The 19,073-nt window shown below is 44.6% G+C and overlaps 1 protein-coding gene across 1 annotated transcript in view; it reads left to right on the top strand.

Moving 5' to 3' along the window:
- The window catches only part of DNAH3 (dynein axonemal heavy chain 3), a 694,204-nt gene that overhangs the window by 658,611 nt on the left and 16,520 nt on the right, over positions 1 to 19,073 (top strand). Inside the window, exon 59 of the mRNA XM_085629109.1 lies at positions 4,506 to 4,710. Coding sequence (XP_085485235.1) covers positions 4,506 to 4,710 — 205 coding nt within the window. The remainder of the gene's footprint in view (positions 1 to 4,505; positions 4,711 to 19,073) is intronic.

Below are 19,073 nucleotides of genomic sequence, written 5' to 3'. Positions count from 1 at the left end.
CTCCACACGTGTCTCTCCTCACCCTTCACACATGTCTCTCCTCACCCTCCACACGTGTCTCCTCACCCTCCGCCTCACCCTCCACATGTGTCTCCTCCTCACCCTCCACATGTGTCTCCTCCTCACCCTCCACATGTGTCTCCTCCTCACCCTCCACAGGTGTCTCCTCCTCACGCTCCACATGTGTCTCTCCTCACCCTCCACACGTGTCTCTCCTCACCCTCCACACGTGTCTCTCCTCACCCTACACGTGTCTCTCCTCTCCCTCCACGTGTCTCTCCCCACCCTCCACGTGTCTGTCCTCACCCTCCACGTGTCTCTGCTGCACGCCTCACACTGCTGCACGCCACACACTGCTGCACGCCTCACACTGCTGCACGCCTCACACTGCTGCATGCCTCACACTGCTGCACGCCTCACACTGCTGCACGCCACAAACTGCTGCATGCCGCTGCACGCCACACACTGCTGCACACCTCACACTGCTGCACGCCACACACTGCTGCACGCCGCACACTGCTGCACGCCGCACACCACACTGCTGCACGCCGCACACTGCTGCATGCCGCACACTGCTGCACGCCACACACTGCTGCACGCCACACACTGCTACACAAAACATTGCTGCACGCCACACACTGCTGCACGGCACACACTGATGCAACCGGCACACTGCTGCATGCCACACACTGCTGCATTACTCACTGCTGCATGCTGCACGACACTGCTGCACGCAGCACACTGCTGCACTCAGCACACTGCTGCACGCCGCACGCAGCTGCACGCCACAGTGCTGCATGCCTCACACTGCTACACAAAACACTACTGCTCGCCGCACACTGCTGCACGCAGCACACTGCTGCACGCCGCACACTGCTGCACGCCGCCGCATGTCACAGTGCTGCATGCCTCACACTGCTACACGAAACACTGCTGCACGCCGCACACTGCTGCACGCCGCACACTCCTGCATGCCGCACACTGCTGCACACCTCACACTGCTGCACGCCGCACACTGCTGCACGCAGCACAATGCTACACTCCGCACACTGCTTTTATGCGAGTTTATGCTACTGACATTGTAAATGACAATGCCTTTTATTTGTTTTAAAACCAAAACATAAATAAAAGGCATTGTAATTTTACAATGCCAATAGCTCAAACTCTTATAAATGCGAGACCTATTGCATTGCAAATGCTTGTTTTTATTATGTGAAGCACACTAACATCCACGTAAGAGCCGTAAACTTCTTTGTAAACATGTAAAATAGGAAAACGTTATAGGAAAGTATATTTTAATAGAGACTAATAACACTTCTACGCCCTATGTCAATATGTAGAGGTTGATGTAGTGCTTAGAAATGGGTCCCAGTCTGTCTTAACACTTTAAAAATAAACGCATAAATAATTAACTATTATCATAGAGAAATACAAAGAGACTTGTCCATCCTTCCTGACAGGAAACAGCAATGTGCAGGTTATTGCTGTCAACGAATTTAGGTCACACAGGTGTTGTACACATTAAGACAACATTTGACAACTTTTGAAGATATTGGGATAACCTCTTCACTGTTCTAGAACCTCCTGTGCAAATTCTTGCCATTGCTCGTTTTATCTCCTCATCCTTCCACAGTGGAATATTCTTTCACTCAGTCTCAGGACAATATAATTCCTACCTGCGTCTGAAATCAGACTCAACAGTGGCTTCCTCAACTGTGTGTCTTGCCAAGATTAATATATCTAACTATATACTATCCTCACCTCTTACACCGCCTCTCTGCATCTCCCCATATCAATTGAGTAACCCTAAGATGGTGCTTTCAGACACAAACCTGCTGCCCCTTGCTCAACCCCTAGTCTTTCTTGTCTTTTAAACGTGCTTACTCGCATGCGTGTTAGCGAGTAAAATACATAGGGCCAGATTTACAATGATTTTGCGTCACGATTGCACACTTTTGTGGTGCGGTGGGATGCAAATTCATTGTAGCAATTTACTAAACCACTCAAAGCCACAATTCGTGGCTTTGCGTGGTTTATTAAATACAAAGCAATGCAACGCAGCACATAGCAAGGCCTTGTGTTACATGGGTGGACAATGGGCATTCCCATGCATCGGCCCATGTATTTTGATGCAAACCCAGATTTACAAAGAATTGTAAACCTGGGTTTGCACCAAAACGGTGCTCCTACCCGACAGGTGTAACTAGGATAAATATATTTATTTCTCCTCGTTAATTCCTCTTTCCATGGAAAAAACCTCTTTGGATTGTTTTGTGGTAGAAGGAACTTTGTACTGGATTATAAAAGGCAAGTATCCATAATAACAGGGTATATGACATGGTACTCATATTTATGAGAAATCCTGAATACCCTACATTCTTGGCAATGCAGTTGTCTATCATTTACTGATAGGCTAGGTGAAAAAGTTTCTACTGGCTGCTAAATTCTCCTGTGCTGTGGGATATAATTCTTGTTGATTTTCTGATATGCTTCTCGGTTAATAGCTCAACCATTGAAGTCTCAACAAATAGAATTAAAACACCTGATTTTAAGACAGTGTTTGTGGTGGCAAGGTGTATGGCTGAGCTGCAGGCTCTTCAACAGACTCAGAGTCTCATTTAGTGACTGGTAGGCAGGCCATCAGCCACTCAGGTCAGTGGCCATTATGGCCTCTGCTCCACATGGCAGAGGCCGCTCACCATATTTATGGTCACCCACCATGCATGCAAGGATATTGGTGCCTACAGTAGAGTCACCATTGTAGCCGCAGTTGGCACCTTGTTTGATGCACGCGATTGACAAAGCTTTTTATTTTCTAAGACAAAACTTTCAAATGGGAATTTATTTTCAGAATTAAAGGGGCATTTTTTCCCTGCGTGGGGCCATTTTGAGCTTTCAACTACCCAGAACTGTCTATTTGGGAAAATGAGTGACAGTCGCCATGCTTTAATGAGGACAGGGCGAGCACCACTGTGACCTGGGAGCCTAGTTGGGGATGGGCCATTAGGTCAAGGGTTTATGCCAGCAGAGCCAGCTGAGGTACCAATAGTACAAATCCAGTTCTTCCTCCAACTCTAAGCAGACCGGGGAAACCATCAGGTTTGTGTAGCGGGAGCACCACCGATTTATGTTACCAAACTCTAAATTACTCCATTACTGTTTTCTCTGGGTTAAAAAAACCCAGAGGGCAAAATAATCTTTTCCGCCCAAAGGTATGACAGATTTTCCCTAATCCAGAATGTACAGCTACCTATTTTCTTTCCACCATCACATCCATTTAAAGCTGAGGAGAGGGTGCATAGGTTGGATCCAAAGAAGATCTCTACAGAATTACACCTCAGTGCACAGACAACTATTTGTTGCCTTTGGATGAACTTCAACTGCAATAAAAGTCATTAATGTGAATTAACTGGATTGTAACTTTGCTAGGATATATCAGTGCATACTGTGTAGAGGAAGAACTGCAAAAATTACATTTCTGAGAAGGTTGATTCTGCTAGTTGAGTTTCCCTTATTATCAGTCAAAACAGTTCGCTTTCGAGAAGCCAAGCAGTGAACCCAATGAGTATCCTCACCGCTCACTGATTCCCTACCCCAACAGGAGGCTGAACTGCAAGGCAAAGAAGCAACCTCGGGAAATTGGGGGTTAAGGAAAAGAGAAAGGCGAGAAATGGGATTCTCTGGTAGGGGTAAGGTCTCAGGCATTTCTCTCATGCATTGCAGTACTTCACTTCAGTGGGAAGCAGGTTTACTCAGTAATAAGGTACAACGGATTAATATGGTACTAAAGTATTGAAAAAACATTCATAATGAAATACTGCTTACCACTCTCCGAATAAAGCAGACAGCTGACGAATACTGAAAATAAGCCTTTCCAGGATCCGCTAGACTGTGATAGACTGACAGAAACTACATAAGAAAATACACTGGAAAAGGAGAAAAATCTCCAAGGGAATGTACCAAGGAAGAAAGAAACCAAGGGAACCCACTTGTGATAAGCCTGGTCGAACTTCACCAAGAGAGGTCTCCCAATGCAACTATACGACACATACCAGGCAACAAACATATGGCGAGATGGAACTTTGGGCTGAAGCTACCTAAAGTGCCTTGGAAGTGTATTGGTCAACTTGGAAGTGGATTCTCACTATGTAGAGCATAGCGGTTGAGTTTCTGATAGAATTTGTTTTTCTTCTATGTCTCTATTGTCCACGACCTCCAGTGTAACCATCTTCTACCCTTAAGGGTGTTTCAGTACCTGTGTTAAGTGTGACGTGAGACTTTGTACATCGTTCCTACCGGGACCTCTGACCCAATGCCTTACAGAAATCATCCGTAATGCAAAGCTCTTATTAGTTATCAAATGTTGTACTAAATTGGGGAACATCTGCCTTGCAGGTAAATAACAGATTTTATTTTTATAAATGCTTTTTATATATGCTGCTGCCACATAACTTTGCAATTGACCTATCCCAGAAGCTTACAATCTTTTTTTTTTTTTTTTGCAGACTTACACAAGTTGTTCGAGAAAGCCTCATCAATTTAGGAAAAGCAATCAGAGGCCTAGTTTTAATGTCTTCTGAACTAGAGGATGTATTCAACAGTATGCTTGTGGGAAAGGTTCCAGCCATGTGGGCATCTAAATCCTATCCGTCGCTGAAACCAATGGGAAGCTACGTGTCAGATCTTCTTACACGACTACTGTTCTTACAGGTATGTTTTTAACTTCTTGCTCCCTTTAAGGTCTAACAACTAAAGTCTGTGGTATATTTATTCAGCCTGTATGCTTATTTTGCTTTACATCTGTGAAAACAGACCAATAATAATAATGATAATGATAATAATAATAAATGTGTATTTGCTTGATTAATAAAAAACCATTGCAAAACATCAACATGACCATGAATAAAAAACTCCACAGTCAAAATATCCTAAAACCATTCTAAAATGCAAATAGCAATGGACATACCAAGATTTGGAACTCCGCACTGAAGATAAATAAAGATAAATAAAGTGCAATTGTGCATTGCTACTGAATACGTTGCCAAAACAAAACATTTCAGTCTAAGGGAGACTCGGCTGCAGCGCGCTCTATGACCGGTCCAGAGCCAGGCAGTTTAAATGAGAGATGTCGTAATCATAACGAAAAACCCTACAGTACAAAAGTTAGTTAATAAAATAAAGTGCTTTTAGAACCTAGCAGGCTCCTAATTCAATTATGCATACAGTGCTAGAAAAATGGGCCATTGTAATATTTTAGCCAATGGAGTCATGAACACCTTGTTATATATTCCATTACAAGGCTGTACAATATGAGGTCAACCAAAAACACTTAACGTTGAAAAGCGAGAAGACGTTTTAGTATCAGGTGCTGTATTACAGAAAGTGCCCCAGGGGCACAACGGGCATGTGCGCCTGCTTTGCGCGCCCCCAGGGCACGTTGGTATTACAGAAGAGGCCGCAGACACTTGTGTGGCCCCTTCTGTAATACTGAATTCATTGGGGCACATGTAGCGCCAGCACTTTCTCGAGAGGGCATTGACTCATTTGCTTGAGGGCGTGGCCCAATGCTAATAAGGGAATCCCTTCGCCTCTGCAGCCGCGCCGTATTATAGACGCAGGTGCGGAGGCAAAGAAGCTGTCAGGAGGTACACTGTTAGTGCGCACCCTGATGGCAGCCCTCTGGAGTGGAGAAAAGGGGTCCGATGGACACCCCAGACATCCCCTTGCTGGCAGGTGCAGTCACTCAATGCACCCGCATGCAACGGGATCTTAAACGCCTCGTTAAAGTACAGGCGGGTTGCCTCCTGCACAGAGAAACACAGAGCAGCTTTTAAACATCCGCTCCTTATTCCTCTTGAATGCGCTGTCCTTGGGGCAGTAAAAGTTCACGGCTGCCCTGAGGGAAGCGCATCCTACATGATAGGCACACTTCTCCTGTTTGCACCCGGGGCACCTGCTTAAAGGTGTGCCAGGGCACAAGCAGTAAAGTGCGCTCTATCTATAATAGGGCCCCAGGTGAATAAGCATAAAAAGTGACACTGTGTGCAAGAGTCGGTCACAATAGAAGTAAAGTGCTTTTGTGCTTAAACATCTTCCTAAACCGTCAGACCAACAGTTCGAAACAATACACCGTACTGGCCCTTTAGTTTGTTGTTTCTGGGATCACGTGTGGTTGATTTGTGTCTTTAGCTTTAGCTTCCAGTTCAAAATGCAGGGCAGGAGCTTCTTCTCCACCCTCACAATGTAAATAACCACCATGCAGTTCCGCGTGGAGGGTCACTCAGGTTGACACGGCAAACAACAGCTTCTCTACATGATCTGATTCCCGTTTCATAAAATTTCCTTTGTAGGATGGTTCGGTGGTCCTCTAAGATGGCTTTGCACAGGAACATCACATGGACCATGTCTTCAGGCCCATGTCCTCACAGTCCACAGGTGCCCTGGCCCTTATATCTACACCACGGTGGAGCATGAGCTAGTGCTGGAAGGACTCCCAGCCTAAATTTCTGGAACTTTTTCTTGATTAAGTTATTATAGAGTTCACATACATAAGGCTGGGGCCTGATTTCTGTGTAATTATTGAGGGTTAACCAACCATGTCTGCGTCTGGCCAGGGCGGATTTATCCTCCAGAAGTGTCATTTTGATGCTTGGTTTTGGTATTCTTTTTAAACTCGTTGTTGCCCATTGATAGGTCCCAAGCAGCAGAAAGACCCATTTCTTTTACGGATGATTTTAAGTAAACTGTGGCTGGTGAGCAAGCCCTACCATGAATTTCGTGCCAAAGATGATAACTTAGGGATTCTTCATTGCAAATTTAAAGTTGCGACAAAAGTTCACAAAGCCCGCCTGCTTAGCCCAGGATTGCCAGGTAAGGCAGAATTCCAGTCTGATCTGGGCAGGAGACGTATATGGGGTAGTTTAAAGATGTGCCTGCAGATCCTCATTATTGTTTTGTCCAAGACAGAGATGTCCTGCCCTCTTACAACCTCACTCCCATATGTCAAAGTGGGGGAGATTTTTGCTTGGGTGACCTGGAGGAACAGAGTTAGGATTAGGCACTTCATCTTTCTATATGTCATCCTCAGCCTGGGAACTTGCCAATGACCACAATACCCACAGAGCGTGGTATTACACGTCTTTATTCTTCTGCATGTCACTGAAAACTCAGCATTCCAAATTAGCCGTTTTTGCATTCTACTCTAACACTTACATCACAGATCTACAGAGTCCATCAGGAGCCAAAAGGGTTCAGTTTTTGCTAACTTGCAATACACTACATCTGGCCCTCTGTTAAATATTTTTTTTCAATTTTTACAACTAAAAATATATTGCTATATATATAAATTTATATATATATATATATTAACAGAAAAAACCATAGGTTTCAGGCACGTTATAGTTAGGAATTAGCATTTAAAAAACCTCAGAAATTCACTGAAAAAACCATAGGTTTCAGGGGTGTTATAGTTAGCTGGACTTTTCACTTGTACAAAACCATTGAAATTCCCCCGTTATAGTTAGTTCAGCTAACTATAACTCGCGCGCCCGCAATGCACTGCTGATGACGTCACATATTACATCACTCATGACATGGTCAGTGACATCACTCATGACATCACTGATGACATCTCAAATGACATCACGGATGACATCACTGATGACATCATCCAGTGAATGTGTGTTATTCTGAAAATTAAATATGTTTTATATATGTATATCTCAAGGTCGATGGAAGAATAAATGGGTATATAAGTGTCTAAATGGATGATTTGTTTTTGAAAAATTGATTGTGTAACTGACTGATTAAGTGTATTATAGTGAATACATGGCTTAGTGAGTAATGTTTAAATATGTAAATATCTGTATCAGTCTCTCATTTTGTGTATAAGTGGCTGCATGGGTTGGTGAGTAGCTACATGGGTGTCTATATAGGTTATTAGTTGGTTTTTTGAGTATCAGTCTGAGTGTCTGCATGGTTCGGTGGGGGTATTACGTAGTGCATAGGTGCATGAATGAGTGACTCACTGTTTGTATGTGTTGAACACAGTATGTGTGCAGGACTGTATGGGTGGATGAGTGTGTGTATGGGTGTGTTAGTGAGTGAATGACTGTCTCAATAGTGTCTTTATGAGTAACTACATATGTTTTAAACTAGTATATGTGACTATTGGTGTATATATGTGAGTATATGTGAGAGTGAGAGATTGAAAGAGTTCCTGTATGAATAAGTATGTGTTTCTATAAGTGATTGTTTAAAAGACTAAGTATGTGTAAGTTTCCGTAGAAGTAAGTGTGGTGGTGTGTGTATAACTGTATATGCAAGTAAATGTATGTTTGATTCTTTATTAGCATGAGTGACTATGTGTGTGAGTAACTCTATGGATGAGTGGCATTGTGTAACAGGATGTATAGGTGTATGAGTACATATGATGAGTGAGTACATGTATGAGTGACTGTATTGGACTGTTGGTGAATGAGTGGATGTGTATGTGGATCTTAGAATTACTGAAGAGGTTGTTGTAACTGGTATTGGTATGTCCATTGTTTTGAAAATTTTAGTCTCTATTTTTGAATGTGTGTATCAAAGGTTATATTAGGGTGAGAGGAGGTCTGCCACTCTATCACAAGGATGATGTCATCAGTGATGTCATCAGTGATGTCATTTGAGATGTCATCAGTGATGTCATGAGTGATGTCACTGACCATGTCATGAGTGATGTAATATGTGACGTCATCAGCAGTGCATTGCGGGCGCGCGAGTTATAGTTAGCTGAACTAACTATAACGGGGGAATTTCAATGGTTTTGTACAAGTGAAAAGTCCAGCTAACTATAACACCCCTGAAACCTATGGTTTTTTCAGTGAATTTCTGAGGTTTTTTAAATGCTAATTCCTAACTATAACGTGCCTGAAACCTATGGTTTTTTCTGTTAATTTCAAAGGTTTTTTAAATGCTAATTTCTAACTATGCCTACAGAGATAGGACATGTGAAGAAAGAAGAAAAAATGCACAGAAAGAAACAAAAGAAGTGCAGAAAGAAGCAACAGAAGTCCTCAAATACGAAGATAAGTGCAGGAAGAAGGATAACGTGCAGAAAGAACAAAAAGAAGAGCAGAAAGAAGCCTTGTTGCAAAATCATCCTGTACCCTCAACTTTTTCAGACGGATACTGGTGGCAACTGAGTCTGACTAACCAGTCCTAGAGCCAGTGCTATGTTAAAAGACACTTAGAATACAGTGAAAACACCTACATACACTAGGGAACATTATGCGTTGGGGTCCCCCTGTGATTAGCCTTACCTCCTCTATAAGCCCCTAGTATATAATAGGGCATGGGGATTAAAACTACCTCTTAAAACAGGCCACAGGGCGTTTTTGCACACGTTAACTCAGGCCCCGTCCCCTCCTTTCACCATTGTGTAAACACACCCTGTGTCCGTTTTTAGTTGGGAGATTAAGTTCATTTGAGTCCTGAGGGTCCCTAGGGTCCAACTAGCCCACTAGGTACCTCCAGTAAGTGCCACAGAGCTGCGTTGCAGAGAGGTGTAAAAAGTGGCACGGCCTGGACCACCTCTCTGCAATGCAGCTCAGTAGCGCTTACTGGAAGCACTTGGTGGGCTAGTTAGCCCCCAGGGGCCCTCAGTATTGAAGGGAAATTATATCCCCAATTTAAAACGTGCCATGGTGCGTGTTTGCACACGTCACCTCAGGCCCCGTCCCCTCCCTTCACCACTGTGTAAACGCGCCCTGTGGCTGTTCTAAGTTGAGAGATTAAGTCCCCTTGAATTCTAAGGGTCCCTAGGGTCACACTAGACCACTAGGTACCGCCAGTAAGCGCCACAGAGCTGCGTTGCAGAGAGGTGTAAAAAGGGGCTTGGCCTCAGAACACCTGTCTGCAGCGCAGCTCCCTGGCGCATACTGGAGATGCCTGTTGGGGGCGCGTTTGCAGAGTGCTGCATGGAGGGGGCATGGCCTCCGGCACGATGCCAGTCTTTTATTTATTTTATTTTTTTAAGAAGGGGGGCTGTGTGGTTCCCCTTCTTATTCTAATTTATTGGCCCTGATGACCCCATCCCCCAGGGCCTGTCTCCTAATTATATTTTTTTGACCCCAATCCCCAGGGCCGGCCACTGTTTTTTATTATTTTTAAAAAATATATATTTATAGACACACCTAGGACATGCTGGACAAACCGTACGTACCTATCACCATGACGATTTGCGTGATATTCATTAAAAGGCGACTATGCATGCAATTAATCCACGTGGAATGTATTTACACCACTAGTGAAGCTCTGACATGTCTGATGCTCTACCGTGCCTAATGCCGGTAGACACCCTTGTCGTTTATTTATACAAACATGGGTAGCTATTGACGGGCACATTTAATACACATGCACACCAAGCCATTCAAAGGGGATTCGACAAAAATTCGACCAAAACTATGCAAGAAACCCCCCTCACAGTTAATAAAACACACATCCACTGCCGGATGTGTTATACTTTTTATTTTACTCTCTGGAAAGGGGACGAACATCACTTGCGAGTCACAGCGCGCTCCTGACAGAGCCCAATGCTGTGTTACACCCACCATTGCCTGCCGAGTGCCACACACCTCTGTATTGTATTCCACTAGCTAGTGCATATGCTATGACACTCTCTAGCCCATGTGCACTGTAACACCACCCCGTGAAAATGTCATGCCACACTTGTCTTCGCACGGGTTATATTGCCCCATCTAACGTGCCTTCCTCGATGCCTATGTTATAACGCACAGTGCTATGCCATACATATTACAATTTGGGATCCATATCTTTGTCACAGTGCATATGCAACGTTACACTCCCCAGCACATATTTTATATTACAACTTTAGAGACTAGTTAGGTTACACAACACTGCCCTGTGCATATTACACTCCAAGGCGCATATCGCATAGCACGCGCTAGTGCCTGTGCTATCTCGCGCTCTCCAATGAATCTGTCATTGCGCACAATGTATTGCATATTATATTTCACGCCTGGTTCATCTTATATCACACTTTTTGGTGCATAGTTTATACCATACACTATATCTAGTTTTCATTTTCAATCGTGCTCTCAGGACTATGTTCTATATAACACTGTGTTCACCTACCCTTTTCACGGGCATTACATTTTGCGATAGGGGGTGGAGGGTCAGGGGGTGTTTTTGCCAAGTGAGCCCGGAGTCACAGTCACTAACGTCTTCTTCTTCCTGAATAAAAGTGAGATTATGCTGCATACTTGTTCATATTTTAAGTAGTTTGCACAGACAAAATGTTTTAAAAACAATAAAGTTTCTAATACCCGCCTTCTCTGAACAGTTAGCTTGCTGCCCCATCCCCCTCCTCCCTATCCTCTGTTGTGTGAATCCATGGACTAGCCTCCTCCCTCCTGCCATGCATGGTCTGATGTGCTGCCACTGCCCTCAATTTAGTATGATGTACCAGTCCACTCCTCCTGCCCTCCATTGCCCAATTCTATGCCCCATCATTGACCTCCTGCTTAAACTCTGTGCTTAGCTTGCTGCCCCTATTCTCCTTCCCCCTGCCCTCCGATGTCTTTGTGCATGCCCCTGCTCCATCCTTTTTGCCCACCATGTCCCATGGACCTGCCACTCCTATCTACTCTGAGTGTTCTGTTGAGCTGCCACTCCCCTTCCACCTGCCTAGCATTGTCAGATGACTGTAACCTGTCCCTGCCACCTCCACCCTGCCTGTCCACATGCCATGCCTCTATCCTCTTCCTCCTGTCCTACATGGTCCATTGTACTGCCACACCCTTCTGCCCTCCCTGGTCTGTTGTGCTGCAACTGCTCCTCCTGCCTGCCCCGTGTGGTCTGTTGTGAGGCCCCTTCCCCTGAACTTTCTTGTCTGTGCACAGGTCCTGACCCTCCCTTCTATCCTCCATCGTCCTTTGTGCATGCCCCTGCACCCTCCTTCTTGCCCATCATAGCCATTGTGCTGCCACTAAACCCTCCCACTTGCCATGCATGGTCTTCTGTGCTGCCATGGCCCCTCCCACCTTCCCTGTGTGGTCAGTTAGCTGCCCCTGACCCCCTCCCACCTTCCCTCCATGGTCTGTGTGTATGCCATCACAGTCTGACTGTTGCTCTTCATGTTGTGTCTTGCTTCTAGTGCCCATCCTGCCTGACCTCCATGGTTATCTTGCTGCTCCTGCCCTGCCCCCTTTCCCCCAGCCCTCTGTTTACATGTGCAGACCCCTACTCCCTCCCTCCTGGCTTGTCTGTTCCATTGTAATGCCCCTGATCCGTCCCTCCTGCCCTTTATGGTCTGAGATGCTGCAGCCTTCTCCCCTGTCTGTCCATTATGGTCAGCTAGCTACCATTGCCTCTTGCCCCTCTGTTCTCTGTTGTCCATGTGCATGGTCCTGTCCCCTCCCTCTTGCTTTCTATGGATTGTTGTGCTGCACTCCCGTCCTGCATGCCCTGTGTGGTGTATTGTGCTGCTGCAAACCCTGATGCCTGCCCTGCAGGGTCAGTTTGGTGCACCTCTCCATGTCTCTCCTGTCCTCTGTTATCCAAGTCCATGTCCCTATCCCATTTCCTTCCATGATCCAATGTACCATACTTGCGAACATTTTGAACTTGGTAAGAGGGAGATTTTGAAAAAAAACTGGGGTATTGATTTTCCCCTTTGAGTTACATTGAAAAAGAGGATATTGTAGACAGGAGACAGATCAAATAAAGCCCATTTGAGCTTAAAAACATTGGACGTTTCCTGGCTGAATCGGGTCTGTTGGCATGTATGGTTGTACTACCATTGCCTCTTCCTTCTGCCCACAATGGTCTATTACATTGCCACAGCCTTGAAGGAGGGTAGATTTTGTATCACAGGGGGCCACTGGCCCGTTCTGTCCACACCTGAAGTATGAGACCCTTGTCCTTGCCTTGCCAGCCGCATTTGTAGGCCGTATTAAATTGACCAGCGGGTCCTGTGTTGCTATATAATTATCCTGAGACATCCTTACCACTCAGCCAGCATAAAACCCCTGTGTAGGCCCTTCTGTTCAATATGTAGGCCTCTTTGTTAAATTGACCATAGCTCTGCAATTTTAGTGTATAGCAGACTGAAGGCAGGTCTGCGAGGCCTTCTGCTCCAAACTAGTAGCCCCCACCCTACCCGAGTGCTCCGTGCTCGGTATCAAAGTTCAACATCCCCCTGAAGCTGTCGACATACAGTAGGCTGCATCCTGGACTGGTACTTGCTTCCTGGGCAGGTTTCCCGCTTTTAAGGAAGTGGCAACCGCAGAGCGTCAAGTTAGGAGAACTGAGGAGATTTTATACATGAATATATTGAATTCCTGTACAATACCCATTATTTTCTGCTTGCTCTATGGAACTTACGATAAGCGATTGGCCTGAGAGACTGACCTTTTCACCCAGTCCATTGTCAGCATTAAGTGGGTAAATGACGAAATGTCTGGTAAAATCTGCAGACGAAGCTTTTGGGTAGCATACGTAGGTAGATGTAGCGTGCAAAGGAGCCCACAAAATGATATAAAAAGGGAGCACCCACAGATATCGACGGACAACCTCGCCGTCTGTATGTAGGTTAACAGGCTGTGCAGGTTTTCCCCAAGAACTGGGAGCTCTTGTCTTCCTTTGCTTAAAATGTCTTGCTCTGCTTTGCTTTGCTTATTCTATTTTACCTATATGAAATGTCATGTTATGTTTAACCATTGTTCTCTTTACTTTTGCATTTAAAAGATGTTGTACTGTAATTGCAGGAATGCTTGCTCTAAGAGTAAATGTGAGTGTCCCTAGGTAACATTTTCCTTGGTGTAACTTGTTTCTCATGATGCATTTATAGATGTGTTTTCTCTCTCTCTCTGTCAGTCCATTAATTGAGATACAGAGAATATCATGACAACTGTATGATTATCTGGATTCTGTATTTTGTACTTTATGTCTCTATTCTGCGGTTTCTTTGAAGTTGCATCTTCTCATTAAACTGCCATCGTATTCTGCCTCCAATTCCATGTCTCATATGTCTGTTTTCTTCATTTTTGGAGCAAGCGTTCCTAGGCACCCCGGCTCAAATTAAGGTGCCCCTTTTGTCCCTGACTCACTCTCCTGCTCAGTTCTGTGGTGGCTCCCGGGGCTCTGGGGACCGCCCCTAGCTTCCTTGACCCGTAATAGATCTTCCCTCCAACAGCCTCTCTTGCAAGTCCTGTATTGTTGGCTTGTTGCCCCTGCCCCCCTTTCCACTGCCCTCCATAGTCTGTTGTGCTTCCACGGCCCTTCCTGCCTGCTCAGTGTGGTTAAATTGTTGCCTTTGCACCCTCCTACCTGCCTTCAATTTTCAGAGTCCGTGCCCCTGGCCTCTGCCTCTCAACAGTATCCTAATGAACAACTAGATTGCTAACATTCTATATTTATTACAAAAGTGTGGAACGCCTGACATCATCTTGATGTAATCAAAACTGTAATACCTAGAGCATTCCTTTAAAAATTACATATATGAGAGGGTCTTATTGGCATCAAAATTATGGTTAGTGCTCTAAAAGACTAAAATAAGGACATATTTTCTGAGTTTTCAAATAGCGACAAAGCACTTTTAAATTATTTGTTATCTTTATGTTTTTTTATCTAGTTGACAACTTGATTAAATGTTGCACTTAGGGGAGAGGATGTGGTGTTACTTCCAGAACTGCAGACTTTGCAACTGGGGAACCAGGTTGAAGTTTCTGCTTCAGCTCGACATTCTGTGATTCTGGTCAAATCACTTAGTCTCCCCATGTCTACAACCAAAATGAATTTGTTCTTGTGTGATGTAACCAATGCTCATGTAAAGCACTCCAATACCTGACAAGTCTGCACTATATAACACTGCAAAAACACAAAATAATAAGTGTTTTGCACACTTCTGTCATTGGGCTATATTTGGGCTATATCTGGGTGATTTTGGGCTACATTTGGGCTCTTTTGTCTCCGGTGGCCATCTTGGGAGATTTATTTGTTATGAAGTTTCCTAATTTCCTCATGTACTGCAGCCTCCTCAGTCGGAAATGCTTTCAGTTTTTTACTTTGATTCCATCATGAAGGTATTCAGATATGTCACACATTTGCCATGAATTCTGAATGTTAGCACTCTAGTTGCTCATTAGATCACTGTAGTAAAACTACTGTTCACCATGGAAGTCTGCTCCTGGTATTAAAAGTGCATGTTTCAGTCTGCATGTCAGAATTTTTTAATGAAATAGAAGAGGATTTGAGAAGTCACTCAAAATGTGCCCTCATTTTCTTTCTTCAGCATTAATCATAATTTCTATGGCATAATGAACCCCCTCATTGTGTTCCTTTTTAAATTAAATGTTTTAAGTGTTACCAGTTTATTCCAATCAAGATGGCTTCAGGTGTGCCATACTTTTGTCATAATGAAGACAGTAAGTGCTCTAGTTGTTTTTAAGAACATTCTTGGACATTCTGTCATTGGGCTATACTTGGGCTACATCTGGGTGATATTTGGGCTACATTTGGGCTCTTTTGTCTCTGGTGGCCATCTTGGGAGACTTATTTGTTATGAAGTTTCCTAATTTCCTCATTTACTGCAGTCTCCTCAGTAGGAAATACTTTCAGTTTTTTACTTTGATTCCATCAAGAAGGCATTCAAATGTGTCACACATTTGCCATAAAATCAGAATGTTAGCACTCTTTTTGCTCATTAGATCACTGTAGTAAAGCTACTGCTCACCAGGGAAAACTGCTGCTGGTATTGAAAGTGCATGTTTCAGTCTGCATGTCAGGATTTGAGAAGTCACTCAAAATGTGCCCTAATTTTTCTTTCTGCAGCACTAATCATACTTTTTATGGAAAAATGAACCCCCTCATTTTGTTCCTTTTTAAATTAAATCTTTTAAGAGTTACCACTTTAATCCAAGCAAGATGGCTTCAGGTGTGCCATACATTTATCATAAGTAGGACGGTTAGCGCTCTAGTAGTTCTTTGGAACACTCTGGAAAGCTGCAGTAGAACACAAAGGAATCAACTGACAGTCTCTGCCCTTGTTGGATGTACATGTTTTACTGAGAATGTCAGACTTCATTCTCACATGACTGAGAAAGATAATGTGAATTTACAGAAAATAAGCTCTCAGTTTAGCTTATAGATCACCTTCCAAACCTCTGTGGTAAAAGCATGAGAAAATATTTTTCTCTCAATCATGATATCCCAGCAGAAGGCTTTTTCACATGGTGAAATCACCTTAGAACATACCACAATTCCTAAAATGAGTATGGTACCATCAACAAATGATTTATAATGTAACTAAAGTCTTAAAATCTTCTAATAACTGCAATGCTTTTTAATGAGGTGCTATCATGTATATTGGTCCCAAGATGGCTGCCAACACTTCTTGGATGAAGTGCTGACAGCCAATCAGATCTCAGGATGAGATGTGTGGTTAGGCTCCGCCCACATATATATATTGATTTAAATGCTATTTTCTCAGGAACTACTGAACAGATTTACACCAGACCTACAAAAGGCACTTCCTTGACCTGAGGACTACCTCTCTGCCAAATTTCAAGTAACTCTGTTCAGCCGTTCGGGCTGTAGCTGTGTCTAAAGGTCCTATGGAAAAATGCATGGGAAAAACGCGTTTTGGGACCCCCCTTTTTTCTCAGCCCCCGCTTGACGAATCCCCCCGAGACTTTCAGGGTAGGAGCGGAGCGTAGCGCCCCACCTATTTTGAAAATTTCGCGAGGATTCATCGACCGGCGCCAAAGTTATTCCAAATAGAATGTTGCGGATTTCCTATGGAAACAGGGTCCTAACTATAACTATCTACTGGCGACCGCCAGTAGATAATATATATATATATATTCACTGAAAAAACCATAGGTTTCACACACGTTATAGTTAGGAATTAGCATTTAAAAAACCTTGCAAATTCACTTAAAAAACCATAGGTTTCACACATGTTATAGTTAGGTGGATATTTCACTCGTAAAAAACCAATGAAATTCCCCCGTTATAGTTAGTTCAGATAACTATAACTCGCGCGCCCGTAATCCTGCTCATGACGTCACATATTACATTACTCATGACATGGTCAGTGGCATCACTCATGACATCACTGATGACATCATCCTTGTGATAGAGTGGCGGTCGCGCGAGTTATAGGTATCTTGCAACGCTAAGTCACGCATTGCGGCAGTTGTGTCGCAAGCATGACGCAACTCCAGCAAATGCAATGGGTCAGCCTATCCCTATGGCACTGCGTCACCCTTATGCCTGCAATGAGGCAGGCTTAACATTTTGACACAGTGGCGTCCTAGAAGTGCTGCAGTGAAATCTGAGAGATTTCACTGCGCCACTCCTACAAGGCTTTGTTGCGTGGGACCGCCCACCCTGCATACATCATACCTGATGAAGTAATAATGTGGCACCGGGCTTCACAAGGTCACTCATATGCCTAGATGTGCCACTTTGTGCGTGGTGCAAAATTCATGCTGTAAGTTTGTCAAGAAAATGACGCACCATTGGCTTTAAACTGATGGAAGGGGCTCATGAATAAGCATCACTGTATTTTTCCCTACGTTGATGCACAATGGCTGCCATGCGCCAACGCAGGCACCATTGCGCCATGGTGCAAGGGTGACTGTGTTGCGAAGTTGATTGATGTTGTGGCTCCATCTCTTCTCAAGATGTCTGCAGGTGGGGCTGTACTAGTGGAGGGCGGAAGGATACCAGTTGTCCTTCTTGGAGGGTTGTTTGCCTGGTTTTCAATTGAGGGGTGTCAGGGTGTTAGCACAGTTGGAGATCCATTGGTGGAGGTTGTGCGCTGTGGTGTCGGCGTCTGTAAGCATTGGCGGAGTGGTGGAGCTGAGGGAGTTGACAAGAAGTTCTTCTATGGCCTTGATCCAGCTGTGACTGGGGCGCTGATGGCGGTGGTGTAAGGTGGGCGTGCTGAAGGTGTGATGTATACAATGATGGCCGTCAAGGATAGTCCGTGGTGTGGCTGTAGTAGAGGTTCATACTGGCGGAGAAGACAGGGTCGAGCGTGTGTCTGGCTATGTGGGTCGGTGCGGTGACTAGCTGCTTGAGTCCGATGTTGTCGAGGTTCTCCAGTAGGGTGGTGGTGTCCTGGTCACTGGGGTTGTCCAGGTGGATGTTGAGGTCTCAGAGTAGAATGTAGTTGGTGGATGGGAGAGCCTGGGGTGCAATAAGGTTTACGATGGCATCGGTGAGTTAGGGGTCATGGGCCAGGGGACCTGTAGACTAGGGTGCCTGCTGGGCTTGGTCTGGATCTGGAAGTGCAGGTGTTCCATGGTCTCTGTTGGGTCATTAAAGTGCGTGATCAATCGGTGTGCGCTTTTGTAGACCTTGGCAATGCCTCCTCCTGGGCGGTTGAGGTGGTCCTTATGGGGATGTCAATGGTGATGTCAAGTCCAGAGCAGAGGTTGGTCCAGGTTTCTGTGAAGAAGGCTATGTCTGAAGAATTGGCGTTGAGGAGGTCCCAGATTTGGGTGGTGTGTTTGTAGAGGGTAGTAAGGAAAACAAGGGGACCGCAATAAGTAAGCCTGGGGTAGACTAATGTTTTAGAAAAACAATGGTTCTTATGTGGCCAAATTGTTCAAAAAAGGAAGCGGTGTCAGTATTAGTCGAGATAGATAATAAATATCTCCAAGAGTGATAAGTAATATGAACAGTGACATGTAAGTCAAAATATTATTTATTTTATGAAATAATACAAGAAATAATTCAGGTGCTCACATAGGAAAGTGACAACAAGCGTGACGTGCTAAGTGGGGGTGACTTTAAAATATAAACATCGCATTGACAACACATAGGAGAACCAGACTTCACCACCAGGTATGGCGATCGCCGATGCTTCAATGTCTGCTGCCAGGGCCCAAGGGCTTGGTCCCAACAAAGCCCGCCTCCACCGTCAGGCCACAGCACATCCACAGCACCTCCGCCTTCCACTCCAGGTCTCAGACACAGGCCCAGCGAGACCTCATGGTCCCAGGGACTTTCTACGCTTCCAGGCTTCGACTGGCATGGTGTCGCAAGGAAAACTCTATGTA

Source organism: Triturus cristatus, chromosome 10 (assembly GCF_964204655.1).
Source record: "Triturus cristatus chromosome 10, aTriCri1.1, whole genome shotgun sequence".
Classification (NCBI taxonomy): Eukaryota; Metazoa; Chordata; class Amphibia; order Caudata; family Salamandridae; genus Triturus; species Triturus cristatus.
The sequence above is the reverse complement of the archived record's forward strand: the minus strand, read 5'-3'. Positions and strand labels throughout refer to the sequence as shown.